Source organism: Xenopus tropicalis, chromosome 4, assembly GCF_000004195.4.
Source record: "Xenopus tropicalis strain Nigerian chromosome 4, UCB_Xtro_10.0, whole genome shotgun sequence".
NCBI lineage: Eukaryota > Metazoa > Chordata > Amphibia > Anura > Pipidae > Xenopus > Xenopus tropicalis.
The window spans coordinates 32,550,112-32,565,823 of NC_030680.2; the positions used below are offsets into that span (position 1 = coordinate 32,550,112).

Here is a 15,712-nt window from a genome sequence, read left to right on the forward strand (position 1 = left end):
TGGAATACAATTTGAAAACCTCAGCATTCTCACTTAAATTTTGCTGCATTTGACATTTGTAAATACAATTATATTACACTTAGGACCAAAGAAAGAAAGACACAAGGAGAAAAATGATGGTGGATAGTGGTCATTTAAAGAGCACTTGCGTCTGGGGTCTGGCTTCACTCTGCACCTCAAGACGGATACAAATAACCCAAAGAAAGTTAAAAAGGGCATCGCCAATTGACCACAAGGCAGCTCTGTCCTGACTGTCACCACAGGGCATGCCTTTGTGCCTTTGGCTGCCTCACCACTCATGAATACAGTGCTGCTGACCATAGGCAGAGCTGTATTCATGGGGTGAGTACAAGCCTTTGTACTTTATTTTAGAGTGCAGAGACCTGTGTCAGTTATTCTACCTGTAGGGTAGGGTACAAAAACATGGCGGACTGTACAGATTTTTTGCACCTTACACCCTCCCCTGCAGGTAGGTAGTGACTCTTTAAGGCTAGAGGAATTATATCCTGTTCAGAAGAGATTCTATTTATATTTTGACATTGAAACATGACAATCATAAGTGTTTAGAAGTTGAAAAACTGTATACTGAATAATAAGAAACATCCACTGATAAATACTGCTAATCTGTTTTATAGTTTTTAACCTTTTTCCCTTCCTTGAGATAATAAAAATTAACAGCACCTCTCCAATAAATACGGTGATTTTACTTTACGAACTGTGCAAGGGGGTAAAGATCACTGGCCTCCTATAATATTTATACCTTAGAATGTTGCAGCATTGAATTCTGATAATGTGTAACTTGAACAAATGCGAAGCGGCAGTTTAAAGATTGCAGTCTTTTATCTGTTAATGGATCATGACTCAAGGTCATCTCTTGGGTTTAAAACTGGCATTTAGTGGTTGGAGTAAGACATCCTAGCTACAGAGGTCGGAAGGATGAGCTGGTGGAAGATATTATTGGGTGTCCTTGGCGGAGCAGTTATACTGGCCGCTGGGCTACTTATTGGTCACTTTGGGATAACCAAGACTAAGATGATCAATCCGGAGTGGGCGGAGGAGCTTGCTCAAGATGTCGATGAAGCTTTTATTCAGGAGTTCATGAAGGAAGTGGATAATAAGAGAATTGAAGAGACTCTGAAGTAAGAACCATTCATATAACTTGTACAGTAGGGTGCTAAATCCCTCTATCCAGCTAGACAATATCAGTTTTAATAAGTTAATAGAGATACTGCCATCATTTGTTTGCCCTCCATATTAACTGAATACTGGAGTTATCAAAGGTTAGAAAGGGGTAAGTGACAGTAAAATTAAGAATGCAGTTATCGGGCAACTAGAAGCTACTGGGCTCCATGGCAGCATCTTTTTTAAGCCCCTATAATCTCTAAAAATCAGGGAAGATGACCTCTTTTGCACATATATTGAAACTATGCTAAGACTCTCTGTACTCTGGCTAGGTCTAATGACTCATAATAAATGAGAGTAAAGTTTGTGGAAGCACTCAAAAGTAAATGCATTGGCCCTAAAGACTCAAGATTTACCATCAATGCATGAAATTACTAGGTAATAATCACATAACTGCTACCCCACCATGTAACCCCCATATCTCTGGTTGTATTTTCTATAGGCTGGCACCTCCCTCTCTGGCAGCATTACCACCTGACCAGTGCAATGATGCTACAGGCTGACTCTGCCCTACTGTGGTTGTTGACCAGCTCTGATTTAATAAACTTGTGCCCTACAAAAGTGCTTTATAAGTAGCATGTTTACCAGACCATTAAGTCCTTACACACAGAATTAAGTTGTAAACAAGGAGACAATGCAAGCCAGTCCTCTGGAAAATACCTATATACAAACTCTATGCCACCCAGAGTCACTTTGGACCCCACATCCTGCCCCCTAACTTGCTTGGGATGTTAAGGAGCTGTGCTTCTGGGTGAGGAAAGGGCTGCATTGCCCCTGCCAGCACTAAGTGGGGTGATTTTGCACCCCTTGGTGCCTTTGTAAATGAGGCCCTAGGTTTTTATTTTGCCTCAATGCAGCCCCAATTACTAAACTGAGTTGCTGAGATGTCAATGCCTAAGAAAGAAGGGAAGGGGAGAGTCCGTGAGGGTTGTGTGGGAGTGGGAGTACAATAGAAATGTGAGCCCTGGTTAACTTTTTAATAGCATAGTGACAATTCATTTGAAATGGAGAAAATGTTAGCATACTTTTCAGAAGGGGCGTGTAACCCCACTGCATCGTTCTCTAAGGCTTGTTTGTTAAAGGGGTTTGTCACGATCAGATGCACGTGGCACTGGGACAGGGAGACAAGAGGTTACACTCAGTCACCTTACACACAGGTCAGACTAACGTCAGACACCCCCACACCACCGCCCCAAAACACTATTCTCTGCCACCATCTATCATTAACATGCAATAGAAAAACTTATTAAATTTTATATTTAATATTACAAGAGTAACGAGTGCATATAAAAAGATATTAAAAAAGAGACATACACCTACAACACAGTAAATAAAATAAAAGGGAATAAAACACATATAAACCCTATTTACGTTACCAAGTAATTCCTTTGCATCCTCCTGAGGCAAGAGTTGGAAACCTGGGCACACAACCCAACAGAATTGGAACCTCAGGTATGAGCTCTTAGTAACTGGGTCTTTTGCCCTTTTATCCCCTGTTGGGACCCTTCCTCATTACCGAGGAGAGAGTGCCCAGGAACGTGTCCCTTGTGACCCCCTGTAGAAGGCTGCAATTCTCAGGACAGTTTCTGTCATATAATATTGGCACTTGCCAGTATCCAATATTATGATGAAAATTTGGGCCTACTACAAGTGTATATGAACAAATATAGGTTCTATAATTTCTTTGCTGTTATGTATGTAAAAACGTTTACGATTTTCTATGCATGATATAACTTTGCTCAAATACTCAATAAATATGAGTAAAAAAAAAAAAATTGGGCCTACTGTTATCCATATGTGGGCGATCAGAATGATACCAGACATGAGGGGTGTCTCATGTTCCAGTCCCCCAGAAACTATCCCTCTTAACTTAAAAGGCAAATAGATCGAAAACTAAGAAATAAATAATGAAGACCAGTTGATGTTGCTTAGAATAGGCAATTCTATAACATATTAACATTAGCCTAAAAGTGAACCACCCTTTTATTACAGTGTAAAGCACTGGGTAACTTGCTGCTGGCGCTGTATAAATAAACACATGATGATGGGCTCCATTTTATCAAGGTCACGGTCACGGTCACAAAAGCTCCCCTTTGCCACTCTTGGCTTGCTATTTCCCTCTACTCATCACTCCACCTTTATTGCCCCACCACCGGTGCCTTAGGCATGTGCCTCTCCTGCCTACTATAGGTTTCTGCCCCAGGTGAAAATAACCCCAGTGCTGATAAATGGACCTGAGTTTCTTCAATTTAAGTGCACTTTATTACATGCATCTCAGCATATATAACTAGATAGAAATCATGAACATAACTCCAGCCCTCTGGGTGCTACTCACACACTTGGGAGCTCACACTCCAGCTTCCAGAGCCCAACATCAAGCTTCTCTAACAGAGAAAATGTATTGCCTGTTTATAACTTCCCTAAACTTTTAACCTCCCACAAGGGAAGAAGTAAAGGCAAACACATCTATTTCTTTTGTCATTTTATCACATTATATATATTTATTTATTAAACTGTTCTTCTGTATATGCATTTACACATAACGTTAACTTAAACTAGGTGTAGGCAGAAGAGGCACATACCTTTTGGCCTGCCAACCAGGCATGCTTGGGTTGCCACCTTTTCAGGAAAAAAATACCGGCCTTCCTATATTTTTCCCTTGGTCAGGCGCTGTCCTTGCAACTTTCTCTTAACTTTCTTGCCAAAAAACTTTATGGGGGCAGCCCCTGGCCCCTTACCCCCTGCAAGCCAGTGGTAGTCATGCCACTGATGGACAATCAAGAAGAAAAATATTGTTACTTATTACTGGGCCCTGCCTTTTTCAACCAAAAACTCGGCAACATTCTACTATGACAAATTATTTTCTCTTTCTACAGGGAACTCAGTAAGAAGCCGCACATGGCCACAACTAGTGGAGACGAGAGATTAGTGAACCTGATTCTTGGCCTTTGGAAAGACAAAGAATTTGGCCTGGATGATGCAAAGGAGGAACGATATGATGTCTATCTCTCCTTCCCAGATAAGGCCAGGCCAAACAATGTTAAAGTGTGTAAGTTAAGAAGCAAAAGTTCATGCTATTAAAATTGAATGCAGTTTTAGGAGCTGGTTAGTATCACTTAATCATTCATATGCCACTGTTTAATGTGATATGTTATGGCAAAATATATTTCTTGATCTGTATATCCCTTTAGTAAGGGCAAAGCTCCTACCATGTAAAGGAGAAGTAAAGCTTAACAAAAAAAAAAATAGGCTACAAATGTTTAACACTATTTTGGCTATGAAAGGGTTAAACCAGGCTAGTTATGATAGGAGAGCATGTGTTACATGCGACCCTCTTTCTTAGGATGGGCCTTCGCTTTAGGTGGAAGAGACCTAACCGGAGCTGAGGGTGTAGTTGACCTACAACTCACTGTAGCTGTGTAGTGCAGTTGGTAAGAATGGACGCCAGAAAGGTTCTTGCTGTTGAACTATAGTACAGATTTATTTAATGTTAAACAGGGTTATCAATACTCACACATAAGCATATGCAGATGGTATAATAAAGTACACTCTGAGGAAGAGAGGGTAAATACAAGGAAATACACCTTTCAGCCAATACCCCTTTGGAGGTAGTCTGGGTAGATATCTGCTCCTTCAGGTTGATAACTGATAGTATATGAGTCCTCTGGGTGAGTAGGGATCAGGGTTTATTCTGGCCTGTCTCTATCTCTACTCCGTGGCCCTACACTGAGGCAACATTGCCGGATAGGAGAAATACTCCTAGATCTAAAACTCTGCTTGATGGGGCTATTAAGACTGCCCTTGCTTACTAGAGCTGACTACTTTCACTTTCCTAGAAAGTGCTATTAACAGACCTGCTGTGCTGACTAGTTCCTCGTTCATGGGACCCTGTACCCGACTTTCTCCAGAGGGATGATGTCCTCTGGGGTAGTATGGCTTTACTGGGGCCTGTTTCTGCACCCAGGCTCGATGGAGCTGTTCTCAGGTAGCAGGCCAGCAGCCAAAGAGGAAGTCACACCCTCCTGCTAGACACTATATCAGTCTGTAGGGGGCGTGTACAACCAGACTAAACCTGTGCTGAATGCTGCGTGCAAGAGTCAGGTGGAGCACAATTGCTTCCGATTTAACGCTGCATGCACATGCAATGATGCATGAATTCTGGGGGGAAACTGGTGCATTGTTGGAAAAAAACATGCTGATTGCGTCCAAAGGTACACTTTGATCACTTTTTGTTTTGGGCTTCTGTACCAGCCCAAGGCACACACAGTCCTTTAGCAGGGAAGATCTGTGCCCCCAAAGGTGCCCCAGTAGCCGCCCATCTTCTTTTCTGCTGATTCCCTGCATTAATACAGATTCCTGAAGGCATCCAAATCCTATAATCAGCCCTAAAGCATCAGCTTCTAGAACAGACAAATGTGAGGCTCCTCAGCACACTGAGCATGTACAGTGCCACTGAAACTCAAAAGCTGGCCAGGATGGTGAGCCTTAAAGAACAACTTTAAAGAAAATACCACAGATTTTCAATATATTTAAATACTCTTTTATGACCAAACTTTTGAATGAAAACAGACAGTGGAGACAGATGCTATATTTTATTTTTATCCCCAATTACCCTTTTACTGGTGTCTCATTATGTAATATTGGACCTGCTTTCAACTTTAAAACACATTTAGTCTTGTCCAGTCTTATAATCTTCTTGTCACATGTTCCAGAGAGATACAGATGTGTGGTGCCCCCATATCTGTTATGTTATTCCACACAACCAGCAGATTTTTCTCAACTCACCAACCCATTTTCCTTTATTGCCTCCTAGTAACAGCCAATGGTGACAACCCATTTACTGCTCGCCTGCAAGAAGAGGGTCTGACGCTCGATCAAAATGATCCTGATGTAGTTCAGCCGTATGCTGCTTATGCTCCAAGTGGTAACCCTCAGGTATGTAGCGAGTGACCATGAGAACATATTGCTTCTCCATTTTCTGTTGTTTAGTTTGACCTATACTTTTTTTGAAGACGATGAAATAAACAGCAAATTATACAAAACAACCAGTCTTCCAGGACTTATTGAGGATGAAATGGATTCCAACTGCACAACTGTGCATGACATCAATATCCAAACAACTTGCACCCCTAGTGATTATTTCTTTTGGTTACCTGCATCTTTACTAAAGCCGGCCATACATGCACCGATGATATCGTATGAAACCTCGTTTCGTACAATATTCAGTGCGTGTATGGTGGCTCAAAGAAAGGCTGCGGATATCGGTTGACTCATTGATCGGCCAGGTTAAAAAATTTTCTTTTTTTACGTTCAGGGCTGAATCGGCAGAAGGAGGTAGAATTTCTATTGTTTCTACCTCCATATCTGACGATTCAGCCCTGAACGTCAGTGGAGGGTGGGAATGATCAAAGTTGCTACGTGTATGGCCAGCTAAAGGTTTGACCATTGGGACAAATGACCCAGCCTATTTTAGTGTAGACCAAATCATCTGATCTCACGGCCAAGCAATTGTACCTGTGCCCATTAGAATACTGTGGAAGCTTCTGAAGTTACAGCCACTGAGAAGCATGCTAAATTGGCTTTTTCAAATGCCCAGGGACATTACAGTTTTAAGCTGACATCTCTGAGAAGCTCTGTAAGCATGTAAGGCCATAAGGTGCAGGCTGAGACATGACATTTATAGTATAACTCATGCAGTATATGAAAAGTGTATCCCCTACTGTAAATCACAATGATATTATTCAGCGATAAGTGCCCTGACCATGAAAAAGCACAAAGCTGCAGACTGGGCCCTACAGGTCTGGTAACACCAAATATTTCTCATGTATTATAACAGAATACATATCCCCTATTGTAACAAATTATTGAAAACTACCATGACTATATAATGGTCATGTGCAAGTCACAGAACTAAGGAAAGACTTTTAAAAACTATGGGGGGAATTCACAAAAATGTTGGAAAATGTTGTAAAAATGTAATGTAAAAATGTTGTATTTGCACCGACTTATTCACAGACCCTTTTTGAGATTTAGTGGTAACTGCAACATTTTTGCAGACATTTTTTATGACCAAATGCCTTCACCATAAAGAAAATGTCGGGGGGAAATGTTGATAGGTTAATTTGGCTTAACTCTGTATAGAGATTCTTTGACCTGTAGTTATTACTGCCTTTGTTATATATATTAGTTCCAGTTTCTCAGGACACATGGTGCAATTTTTTCATTACCCTGTATTTCTATCTGCCTAATGCTTATTTCCCTTTTCCCATTCAGGGGAGGCTGGTTTATGCCAATCAAGGCAAACTGAGTGATTTCCAGTATCTGGCTGATAATTCAATAACACTGAATGGCACCATTGCAATTGTGCGTTATGGAGGAGCTGGCAGGTCTGCTAAGGTATATATATATATAATAATTAATCGCAAACATGTTTACTCAGCATGTGTGGGAGTTGACATTTACAACACAAACAACCAATGTAGCATTCAGTATTGGGTACTAGGTTACAGATGGCCCCATGGGTATTATTATGGTGTTCCATGGTCAGACTACATGCCTCCAAAATACTATGCACAAATCAAGTCCAGTGCTTGATAGAAACCATGTTGCCCCCTGGGGCAATATACATCACAAACGTTCCTGCACTACTCATTTCAGTGTAATTTTAAAACATTTTGTGTTCACAGATAGAGCAATAGAGCCATGCAGGCCCATGGCGGAAAGCCAAAGCCCACCATTGCACCACCTTAGTGCCTGTGAAGGAGTGAATTAAGCTAAAAAATTTTTGTTTGTTTGTTTGTCTTTAAATGTTAATTTTACTGGCCAGTAATTCATTAATTCAGTAATTTATTATTTGTGTAAATAGCTATGTGTATAATCTGTATATATATGTGGTATATATGTGTGGAAAGTACAAACTGTGCAACAGTATTAGCTTTGGGTTACAAACTGAGGCCTACTTTGTTTGGAACATGTGCCTCAGCTGTGCTGAAAGTATGTTTTAAATGGTGCTGAAACTACTGCTTATAGAAAGCTAGGTTTACCATAAGTGTATATAAAAGTGAGTGCATAAAACTACTTTGTTTCTATACATAACATTGCAATTGCATGTATAAAGTAAAGTTGAATAAAGCACTTACCTGGAGCTCTCAGAGAAGCCACTTCCTAAAGGGGTGGGCAGCCTCTCTGAATGAATATTTATAGAGTAGATGCTGACCACCGGGGGCAGCATAGAGCAGTTTGGAGGCTATAAAAGCTGCAGACTGGTTTCTTTTGGGAGTCTGTGTTAAGCCTTTGTAAAAGGTAGTTATAGAGCTCCAGGAGTGTGCTTGACCCCCTGCTGGTACAAGTTGGTATTGCACCATTGAAAAAACTGTTTTTTTTCTGCATGTGATAAAAAATAAAGCACAATTTCCACTCAAGATCTGTCTGGCTACTGAACCTGCACACGCCCAGTGACATTATGGTGGCAGCAGTGGGATAACTACTGCTGAGCCTACAGTGAAACCAAAGACACATATTGCAAAGGTTTTTATAACAGAACAGGAAGAGCAGCCAGAGCCAGAGACTTCTGCATCTTCACCTCCTTCAGGTTTAGATGAACTTCTGAAATGGATGGTTCTGAAGCAAATAGAATCAGACCAGAAGCATAAGGTGGAGGAGCAAAGATGGCGGCAAGATGAAGCTAAAAGGCGAGAGGAGGAGCAAAGGAGATTTCAACAAGAGGTACGGGAGCACCGTGAGGAAATGCTCAGGCTACAACAGATGCAGCACAAGCAGCTTGCAGAAATACTTCAAGCCTGGAAAGAGCAGAGTCCAAAACCTCAAGAGACTACAAGTCTTAAAGATCTCCGTCTGACTAAATTGACTGCTGAGGATGATATTGAATCCTATATCACCATGTTTGAAAGAGTTGCCAAAACATGCCTTTGGCCCAAAGACCAATGGGTGGTACGCCTTGCTCCGTATTTAACTGGCAAAGCACAAAAAGCATACAGCAGTTTAAATGCTCAGGATTATGACTATGTAAAAGATGCCATATTTCACCGGTATGAGCTAAATGTTGAAACCTTCAGACAAAGATTCAGAGCCTACAGGTACAGCAACTTTGATGGTCCTCGTGAGGCATATGCCAGCTGCATGAACTGCTCTTAAAATGGATCCAGCCAGAAAGGAAAACTGGTGAGCAAATCCTTGAAATGATTGCACTGGAGCAATTTATTGAAATCCTACCTGATAAAGTAAAGTTATGGGTACAGGAGCATCGTCCTGAAACAAGTACAAAAGCCATTTCTCTAGCAGAGGACTTTTTGCTAGCCAGAAGGGAAGCTGAGCAAAGAATTACTGTGCGAAACAAACCCCTTCTGCAAAAAGAGCCGCAGCTCAGAGTAAATCCTCAAGACCGTGGAGATCCAAAATGCCACAACTGTGGGAGAGTTGGACATATTGCGAGATTTTGCCGTAAAACACAAAGCAAATGTAACCCTTCTAATGTTGTTGGAGACAATGGTGGTTTCCTAGTTGAAGCATGTGTAAATGGCCAGAAAATACAAGCCCTACTGGATAGTGGAAGTCCCCAGACACTTCTTAAAGCTGGACTGCTGAGAAATCTTCATACTTTGGGAAACACCACTATAACATGTGTCCATGGAGACAAGAGAAAACATGCCTTAGCCAAAATACAAGTTAAAATTGGAAAGACTGTCCACAGAGTGATTACAGGACTGGTTCCCAAGTTGCCTTATCCATTGATTATTGGGAGAGACTTTCCTAATTTTCTAAGTTTGTTGCCACGTCAGAAAACTGAGCGACCTGTGGTAGCAGTGACTACGCGGGCACAAGCAAAGAAGGCTGATGCCAGTGAAGGAACCTGGGAGAAACTTTTTCCTTTTTCTTCAGATTTGTTTAAAGGACAAGGTAAGCCTGGTAAGACTAAAAGGGAAAAAAGACTTTTAAAGGCTCAATGGAAAACTGAACACAGTGAGCCCAAAAAAGACTTTCCTGCTACAGCCAATTGGGACATTGACATTGAAAAAGCTCAGAGAAAAGACAGCAGTCTGCTGCCATTATTTAAAAAGGTTGTAAGTAATTCTGAAATATCTGATGAACAGCCTTGCTATGTTTTACAAAATCGTATCCTTATGAGGGTAAGACAAAACAAAAAATTGGGAGTAACACAAGAGCAAGTGATGGTTCCAAAAATGTTTAGAGAGGAAATAATTCGTTTAGCACATGAAACACCATGGTCTGGTCATATGGGTAGAGAGAAAACCCTGAATAGAATTTTATACAGAATTTTTTGGCCAGGTATTCATCAACAAGTCGCTGAATACTGCAGTTCTTGTCCTGTATGTCAGAAAACTGCACCTGTTAAGCAAAGTGACAAAGCTCCCCTGATCCCAATCCCAGCTGTGGGTAAAGCTTTTGACAGGGTAGCAATGGATATAGTAGGTCCCCTAGAAAAGAGTAGTAAGGGTAATCAGTATATACTTGTTGTTTGTGATTACGCAACTAGATACCCTGAGGCCATACCCCTAAGAAACATTACAGCCAAAACTGTGGCAGATACTCTTATTAAAATATTCAGCTCTCTTGGTATTCCCAAGGAAATATTAACTGACCAGGGAACAAATTTTACCTCAAGTCTTTTGAAGGAGCTGTATGTACTACTTGGAGTAAAAGCACTAAGAACTGCTCCTTATCATCCCCAAACAGATGGTTTAGTAGAGAGGATGAACCAGACTTTAAAGCGTATGCTTAAAAAATTTGTGGAGGATGACCCTAAACATTGGGATAGGTGGTTACCCTACCTTCTTTTTGCCTATAGAGAGGTCCCCCAAGCCTCTACTGGTTATTCACCTTTTGAATTACTTTATGGAAGGCAACCTAGGGGTATCCTTGATGTAATTCGTGAAAACTGGGTAAGTGATGAGCACAGTCCTCAGAGTGTCATTGATTACATTGATTGTATGAGACAGAAATTGTCCAAAATGTCAGAGATGGCACAGCAAAATTTAGCTGATGCTCAGGTTAATCAAAGTACCTGGTATAACAAACGTTCAAGGGAACAAACATTTAAACCAGGGGAAAAAGTCCTACTTTTACTTCCCAGTCAGCAGAACAAATTAATGGCTAAGTGGCAGGGTCCCTTTCAAATCTTAAGACAAGTGGGTCCAGTAGATTATGAAATACAGATTCCAGGTAGAAGGAACAAAAAGATATATCATGTAAATCTCCTTAGAAAGTGGAAGGAGAGGAAAGAAAATATTTCCTTGATGGTATTGCAGGAATGTTCACCTGATATGGCTGAGGAAGCATATCAGAGACTGGACAAAGAGAGCTCTGAAGCCTGTAAAATTAATTTATCTTCTGAGCTAATTCTAGATGAACAGAAAGAATTGTGCACGTTACTTGACAAATACAGTGATATTTTTGTTACAACACCCGGAAGAACTAATCTTATTGAGCATGTCATTGACACGGTTGATGCCAAACCTATTCGTCAGCAACCCTATAGGACCCCTGAAAAATACAAACAAATTGTTAAACAGGAGGTTGTGCAGATGTTAGAACTTGGTGTAATTGAACCTTCTGTAAGTAACTGGTGTTCACCAGTGGTGTTGGTTCCAAAAAAAGATGGTTCTATTCGTTTTTGTGTTGATTTTAGGAAAATAAATCTCATATCTAAATTTGACTCATACCCAATGCCACGCATTGATGAGTTAATTGACCAGCTGGGTGGAGCTAAATTTATCTCTACCATTGACCTGTCAAAAGGTTACTGGCAAATACCTTTAGATCCAGAGTCAAGAGAGAAAACAGCTTTTGCAACAAGCCAGGGGCTCTTCCAATTTGTAACCATGCCATTTGGTCTTCATGGGGCTCCTGCAACTTTTCAGCGTCTTATGGACCGCATCCTTAGAGGGCATGATGCCTACTGTGCAGCCTACTTAGATGATGTGGTGATATTCAGCTCAGATTGGCAAAGTCACCTTCAGCATCTAGATACTGTACTGTCTCTAATAAAGTCTGCTGGTCTTACAATCAACCCAAAAAAGTGTGCTCTAGCTTTTACAGAAACTAGATATTTGGGTTATATTCTAGGAAATGGAGAGGTAAAGCCTGACACAACCAAAATTAGAGCCATTGCTGAAATTCTTCCACCAAAAACAAAGAAAGAGGTACGTTCTTTCTTAGGTTTGGTTGGCTATTATAGGAGGTTCCTGCCAAATTTCTCTGAAATTGCTGCTCCTTTAACCAATCTTACTAAAAAGAATTGCAAAGACCAGGTTATATGGAGTCCACAATGTGAAGAAGCTTTTCAGAAGCTTAAAAACATGCTCTGTACTGAACCAGTTCTCAAGAGTCCTAAGTTTGAGCAAAAGTTCATAGTACAAACTGATGCATCTGAGAATGGTTTAGGTGCTGTGCTGAGCCAAGAAATTGATGGAGAAGAGCACCCTGTGCTCTACATAAGCCGCAAACTATTTCCTAGAGAAACTAGGTATAGTGTGATTGAAAAAGAATGTTTAGCAATAAAGTGGGCACTAGAGTCATTAAGATGTTATCTTCTAGGCCAAGAGTTTTCCTTAGTGACTGATCACCACCCACTTATACGGATTAACAGAATGAAGGATAAAAATGCAAGAGTTACAAGATGGTACCTTGCAATGCAGCCATTTAGGTTTACAATTCACCATCGGCCGGGTAGTCAACACCATAATGCTGACTATTTATCTAGATATGGTGCAGAAACTGAAAGTGAAAAATAAGCCTTCTTAAGGAAACTCAGTACTGAAAAATTCCCTTATTTTTTCTTGAAGAAGGTAACCTTCTTCTTAAGGAGGGGGATATGTGAAGGAGTGAATTAAGCTAAAAAAATTTTGTTTGTTTGTTTGTCTTTAAATGTTAATTTTACTGGCCAGTAATTCATTAATTCAGTAATTTATTATTTGTGTAAATAGCTATGTGTATAATCTGTATATATATGTGGTATATATGTGTGGAAAGTACAAACTGTGCAACAGTATTAGCTTTGGGTTACAAACTGAGGCCTACTTTGTTTGGAACATGTGCCTCAGCTGTGCTGAAAGTATGTTTTAAATGGTGCTGAAACTACTGCTTATAGAAAGCTAGGTTTACCATAAGTGTATATAAAAGTGAGTGCATAAAACTACTTTGTTTCTATACATAACATTGCAATTGCATGTATAAAGTAAAGTTGAATAAAGCACTTACCTGGAGCTCTCAGAGAAGCCACTTCCTAAAGGGGTGGGCAGCCTCTCTGAATGAATATTTATAGAGTAGATGCTGACCACCGGGGGCAGCATAGAGCAGTTTGGAGGCTATAAAAGCTGCAGACTGGTTTCTTTTGGGAGTCTGTGTTAAGCCTTTGTAAAAGGTAGTTATAGAGCTCCAGGAGTGTGCTTGACCCCCTGCTGGTACAAGTTGGTATTGCACCATTGAAAAAACTGTTTTTTTTCTGCATGTGATAAAAAATAAAGCACAATTTCCACTCAAGATCTGTCTGGCTACTGAACCTGCACACGCCCAGTGACAGTGCCAAATGATCAATAATTTCATTTGATCTAAGCTTTATTTTTGCCAACAAATTCTGTCCAACAAAACCACTTGCGTAAATGTGTATACGTGTGGAAATTTCTTCCTAACATCAAAACAGTAATTGGATACTTTAGCTCAAGGGTCAACTACTAAATATTAAAAAAAATTACCACTATATAAAAACTTTCCTCCTAGAAAGGCATGAAACACATTTTTTAGCACCACCATGTCAAGTGTCCATCTTTAAAGGGAAACAGACATCTAACCTTGAACATTTTGGGCTTCTCAGTGGCAGGTACCGTCTCACTTCAGTCTATAGCCACTGCTACATATTTATAAAAGTCTGACTGAACTTTGGCACTTTGTACCCTCTTAAACATCTATATGAAACTATGTTATTGTAATGTAATATTTAGAACAATATTAGAATGTAAACTGGAATGTAAATTCCAGTCCATTCTATTATGTTTGTAGTACTATGAGGCTCTAATTTTGTGTTTTCTGTGTATTTGTCAGGCAATTAATGCTGCCAGGTTTGGGGTTGTTGGTATTATTGTGTATACAGACCCCAAAGACATCAATGATGGGCAAGCTCAGCAAAGCCAAACATACCCCAACTCTTGGTACATGCCCCAATCAGGGGTTGAACGAGGTGCTTACAGTGAAGACTTTGGAGACCCACTGACTCCATATTACCCGGCTAAAGGTAACAGCATTCTCGGACCCAAGGCACTTGCTATACCAAATACAGTAGAACAGATTATGAACAGAGTTGTTCCCAAACTGTAGGGCTGGTCTTACCACTATTCTTAGCAGATGGGGTGGGCCAGCCTGAAGGCCAGTTAGAGTTAAAATTGAAAAGCATGTCTGTTTTTCTTTCTTTGTACTTATGGAATCCCTGATGTATGAGCATCAGTTAGAATGAGATTTGGGGTGAGCGATTTGGTGCCTTAGATATTTCTAGAACCATGACTGATGATAAATCAAACTGTAACAGATGCACACACTTTTCAATTTCAGCAATCCTCCTTCCTCTTTGTTCGTTTCTGCCTTGCATCCTCCTTTGTAGTGTGGCCTTCATGTGTTTTAATTTAAAGAAAATTGAAAGTGGACTAATGTGGCGATTGGGGGGTGGGGTGAGCAGAAGGGGGGACTGCGGTGGCTAGTTGGCAGTGCGCAGTGTTGGGCATCATTTGTAAAAGTCTGTCATAATATATAATGCAAACTTTCAATCATGTGTTCTTGAAGAAATCCTGAGCCTCTGTGTGCAAAAGCCTAGGCAGTGCTAAACAAGTCCAGAGAGACAAGGTCGTAAATTCTAGATTTACTTGTTTGCTTTTTAATTCTCATTTTTCTCTGTATGGATATTTCTGTTTTTTGCAGTTCAGTATGTACCTAACATTCAAGAGTTTGCTTTACAGAGTACACTTATCGCATCAAGAAGTCTGAAATAAGAGGTATTCCGCCAATCCCTGCACAGCCAATAGGATTTGAGGACGCCAAGACTTTAATTTGGTAATAAAATGTTATATGTACCGAATTAGCCAGGGGTGGATTACTATTCTATGCTTTGCTATAGAGGTTATTGCAGTATATACAAGGGGTCCCGTGGGCCCTTAACTCCACCTTGTCAAAGAGAATTGGGCCCCAGTGAATTGGAAAACTCCTAAAGCCAAAAATATATGCCCATGGGTGTTTCTCACAAAATATAGTTTTCAAACCCTGGGGCACCCTGACAAGTAGGGATGCACTGAATCCACTATTTTGGTATTTGGGCAAACCCCAAATCCTTCACAGAAGATTGGGGCAAATATCAAACTGAATCCAAATCCTAATTTGCCTATGCAAAGTGTGTGGTTAAAAATGTTCAACTTCCGTGTTTATGTGACAAAAAGTCACATGATTTTAAGTATTTGGATTCAGTTTGGCCAGACACTTGGATTTGCCCGAATCCTGAACCAAATCCTGG

General features: G+C 40.5%; 1 protein-coding gene across 1 annotated transcript in view; it reads left to right on the forward strand.

The window, feature by feature from the left end:
• Nucleotides 1-841: 841 nt before the first annotated feature.
• Nucleotides 842-15,712, forward strand: part of naaladl1 (N-acetylated alpha-linked acidic dipeptidase-like 1) — a 30,223-nt gene continuing 15,352 nt past the window's right edge. Inside the window, 6 exon segments of the mRNA XM_012962364.3 lie at nt 842-1,139; nt 4,059-4,231; nt 5,996-6,117; nt 7,456-7,578; nt 14,260-14,449; nt 15,165-15,258. Of these exon segments, the coding sequence (XP_012817818.1) occupies nt 937-1,139; nt 4,059-4,231; nt 5,996-6,117; nt 7,456-7,578; nt 14,260-14,449; nt 15,165-15,258 (905 nt within the window). The 5' untranslated portion in view covers nt 842-936.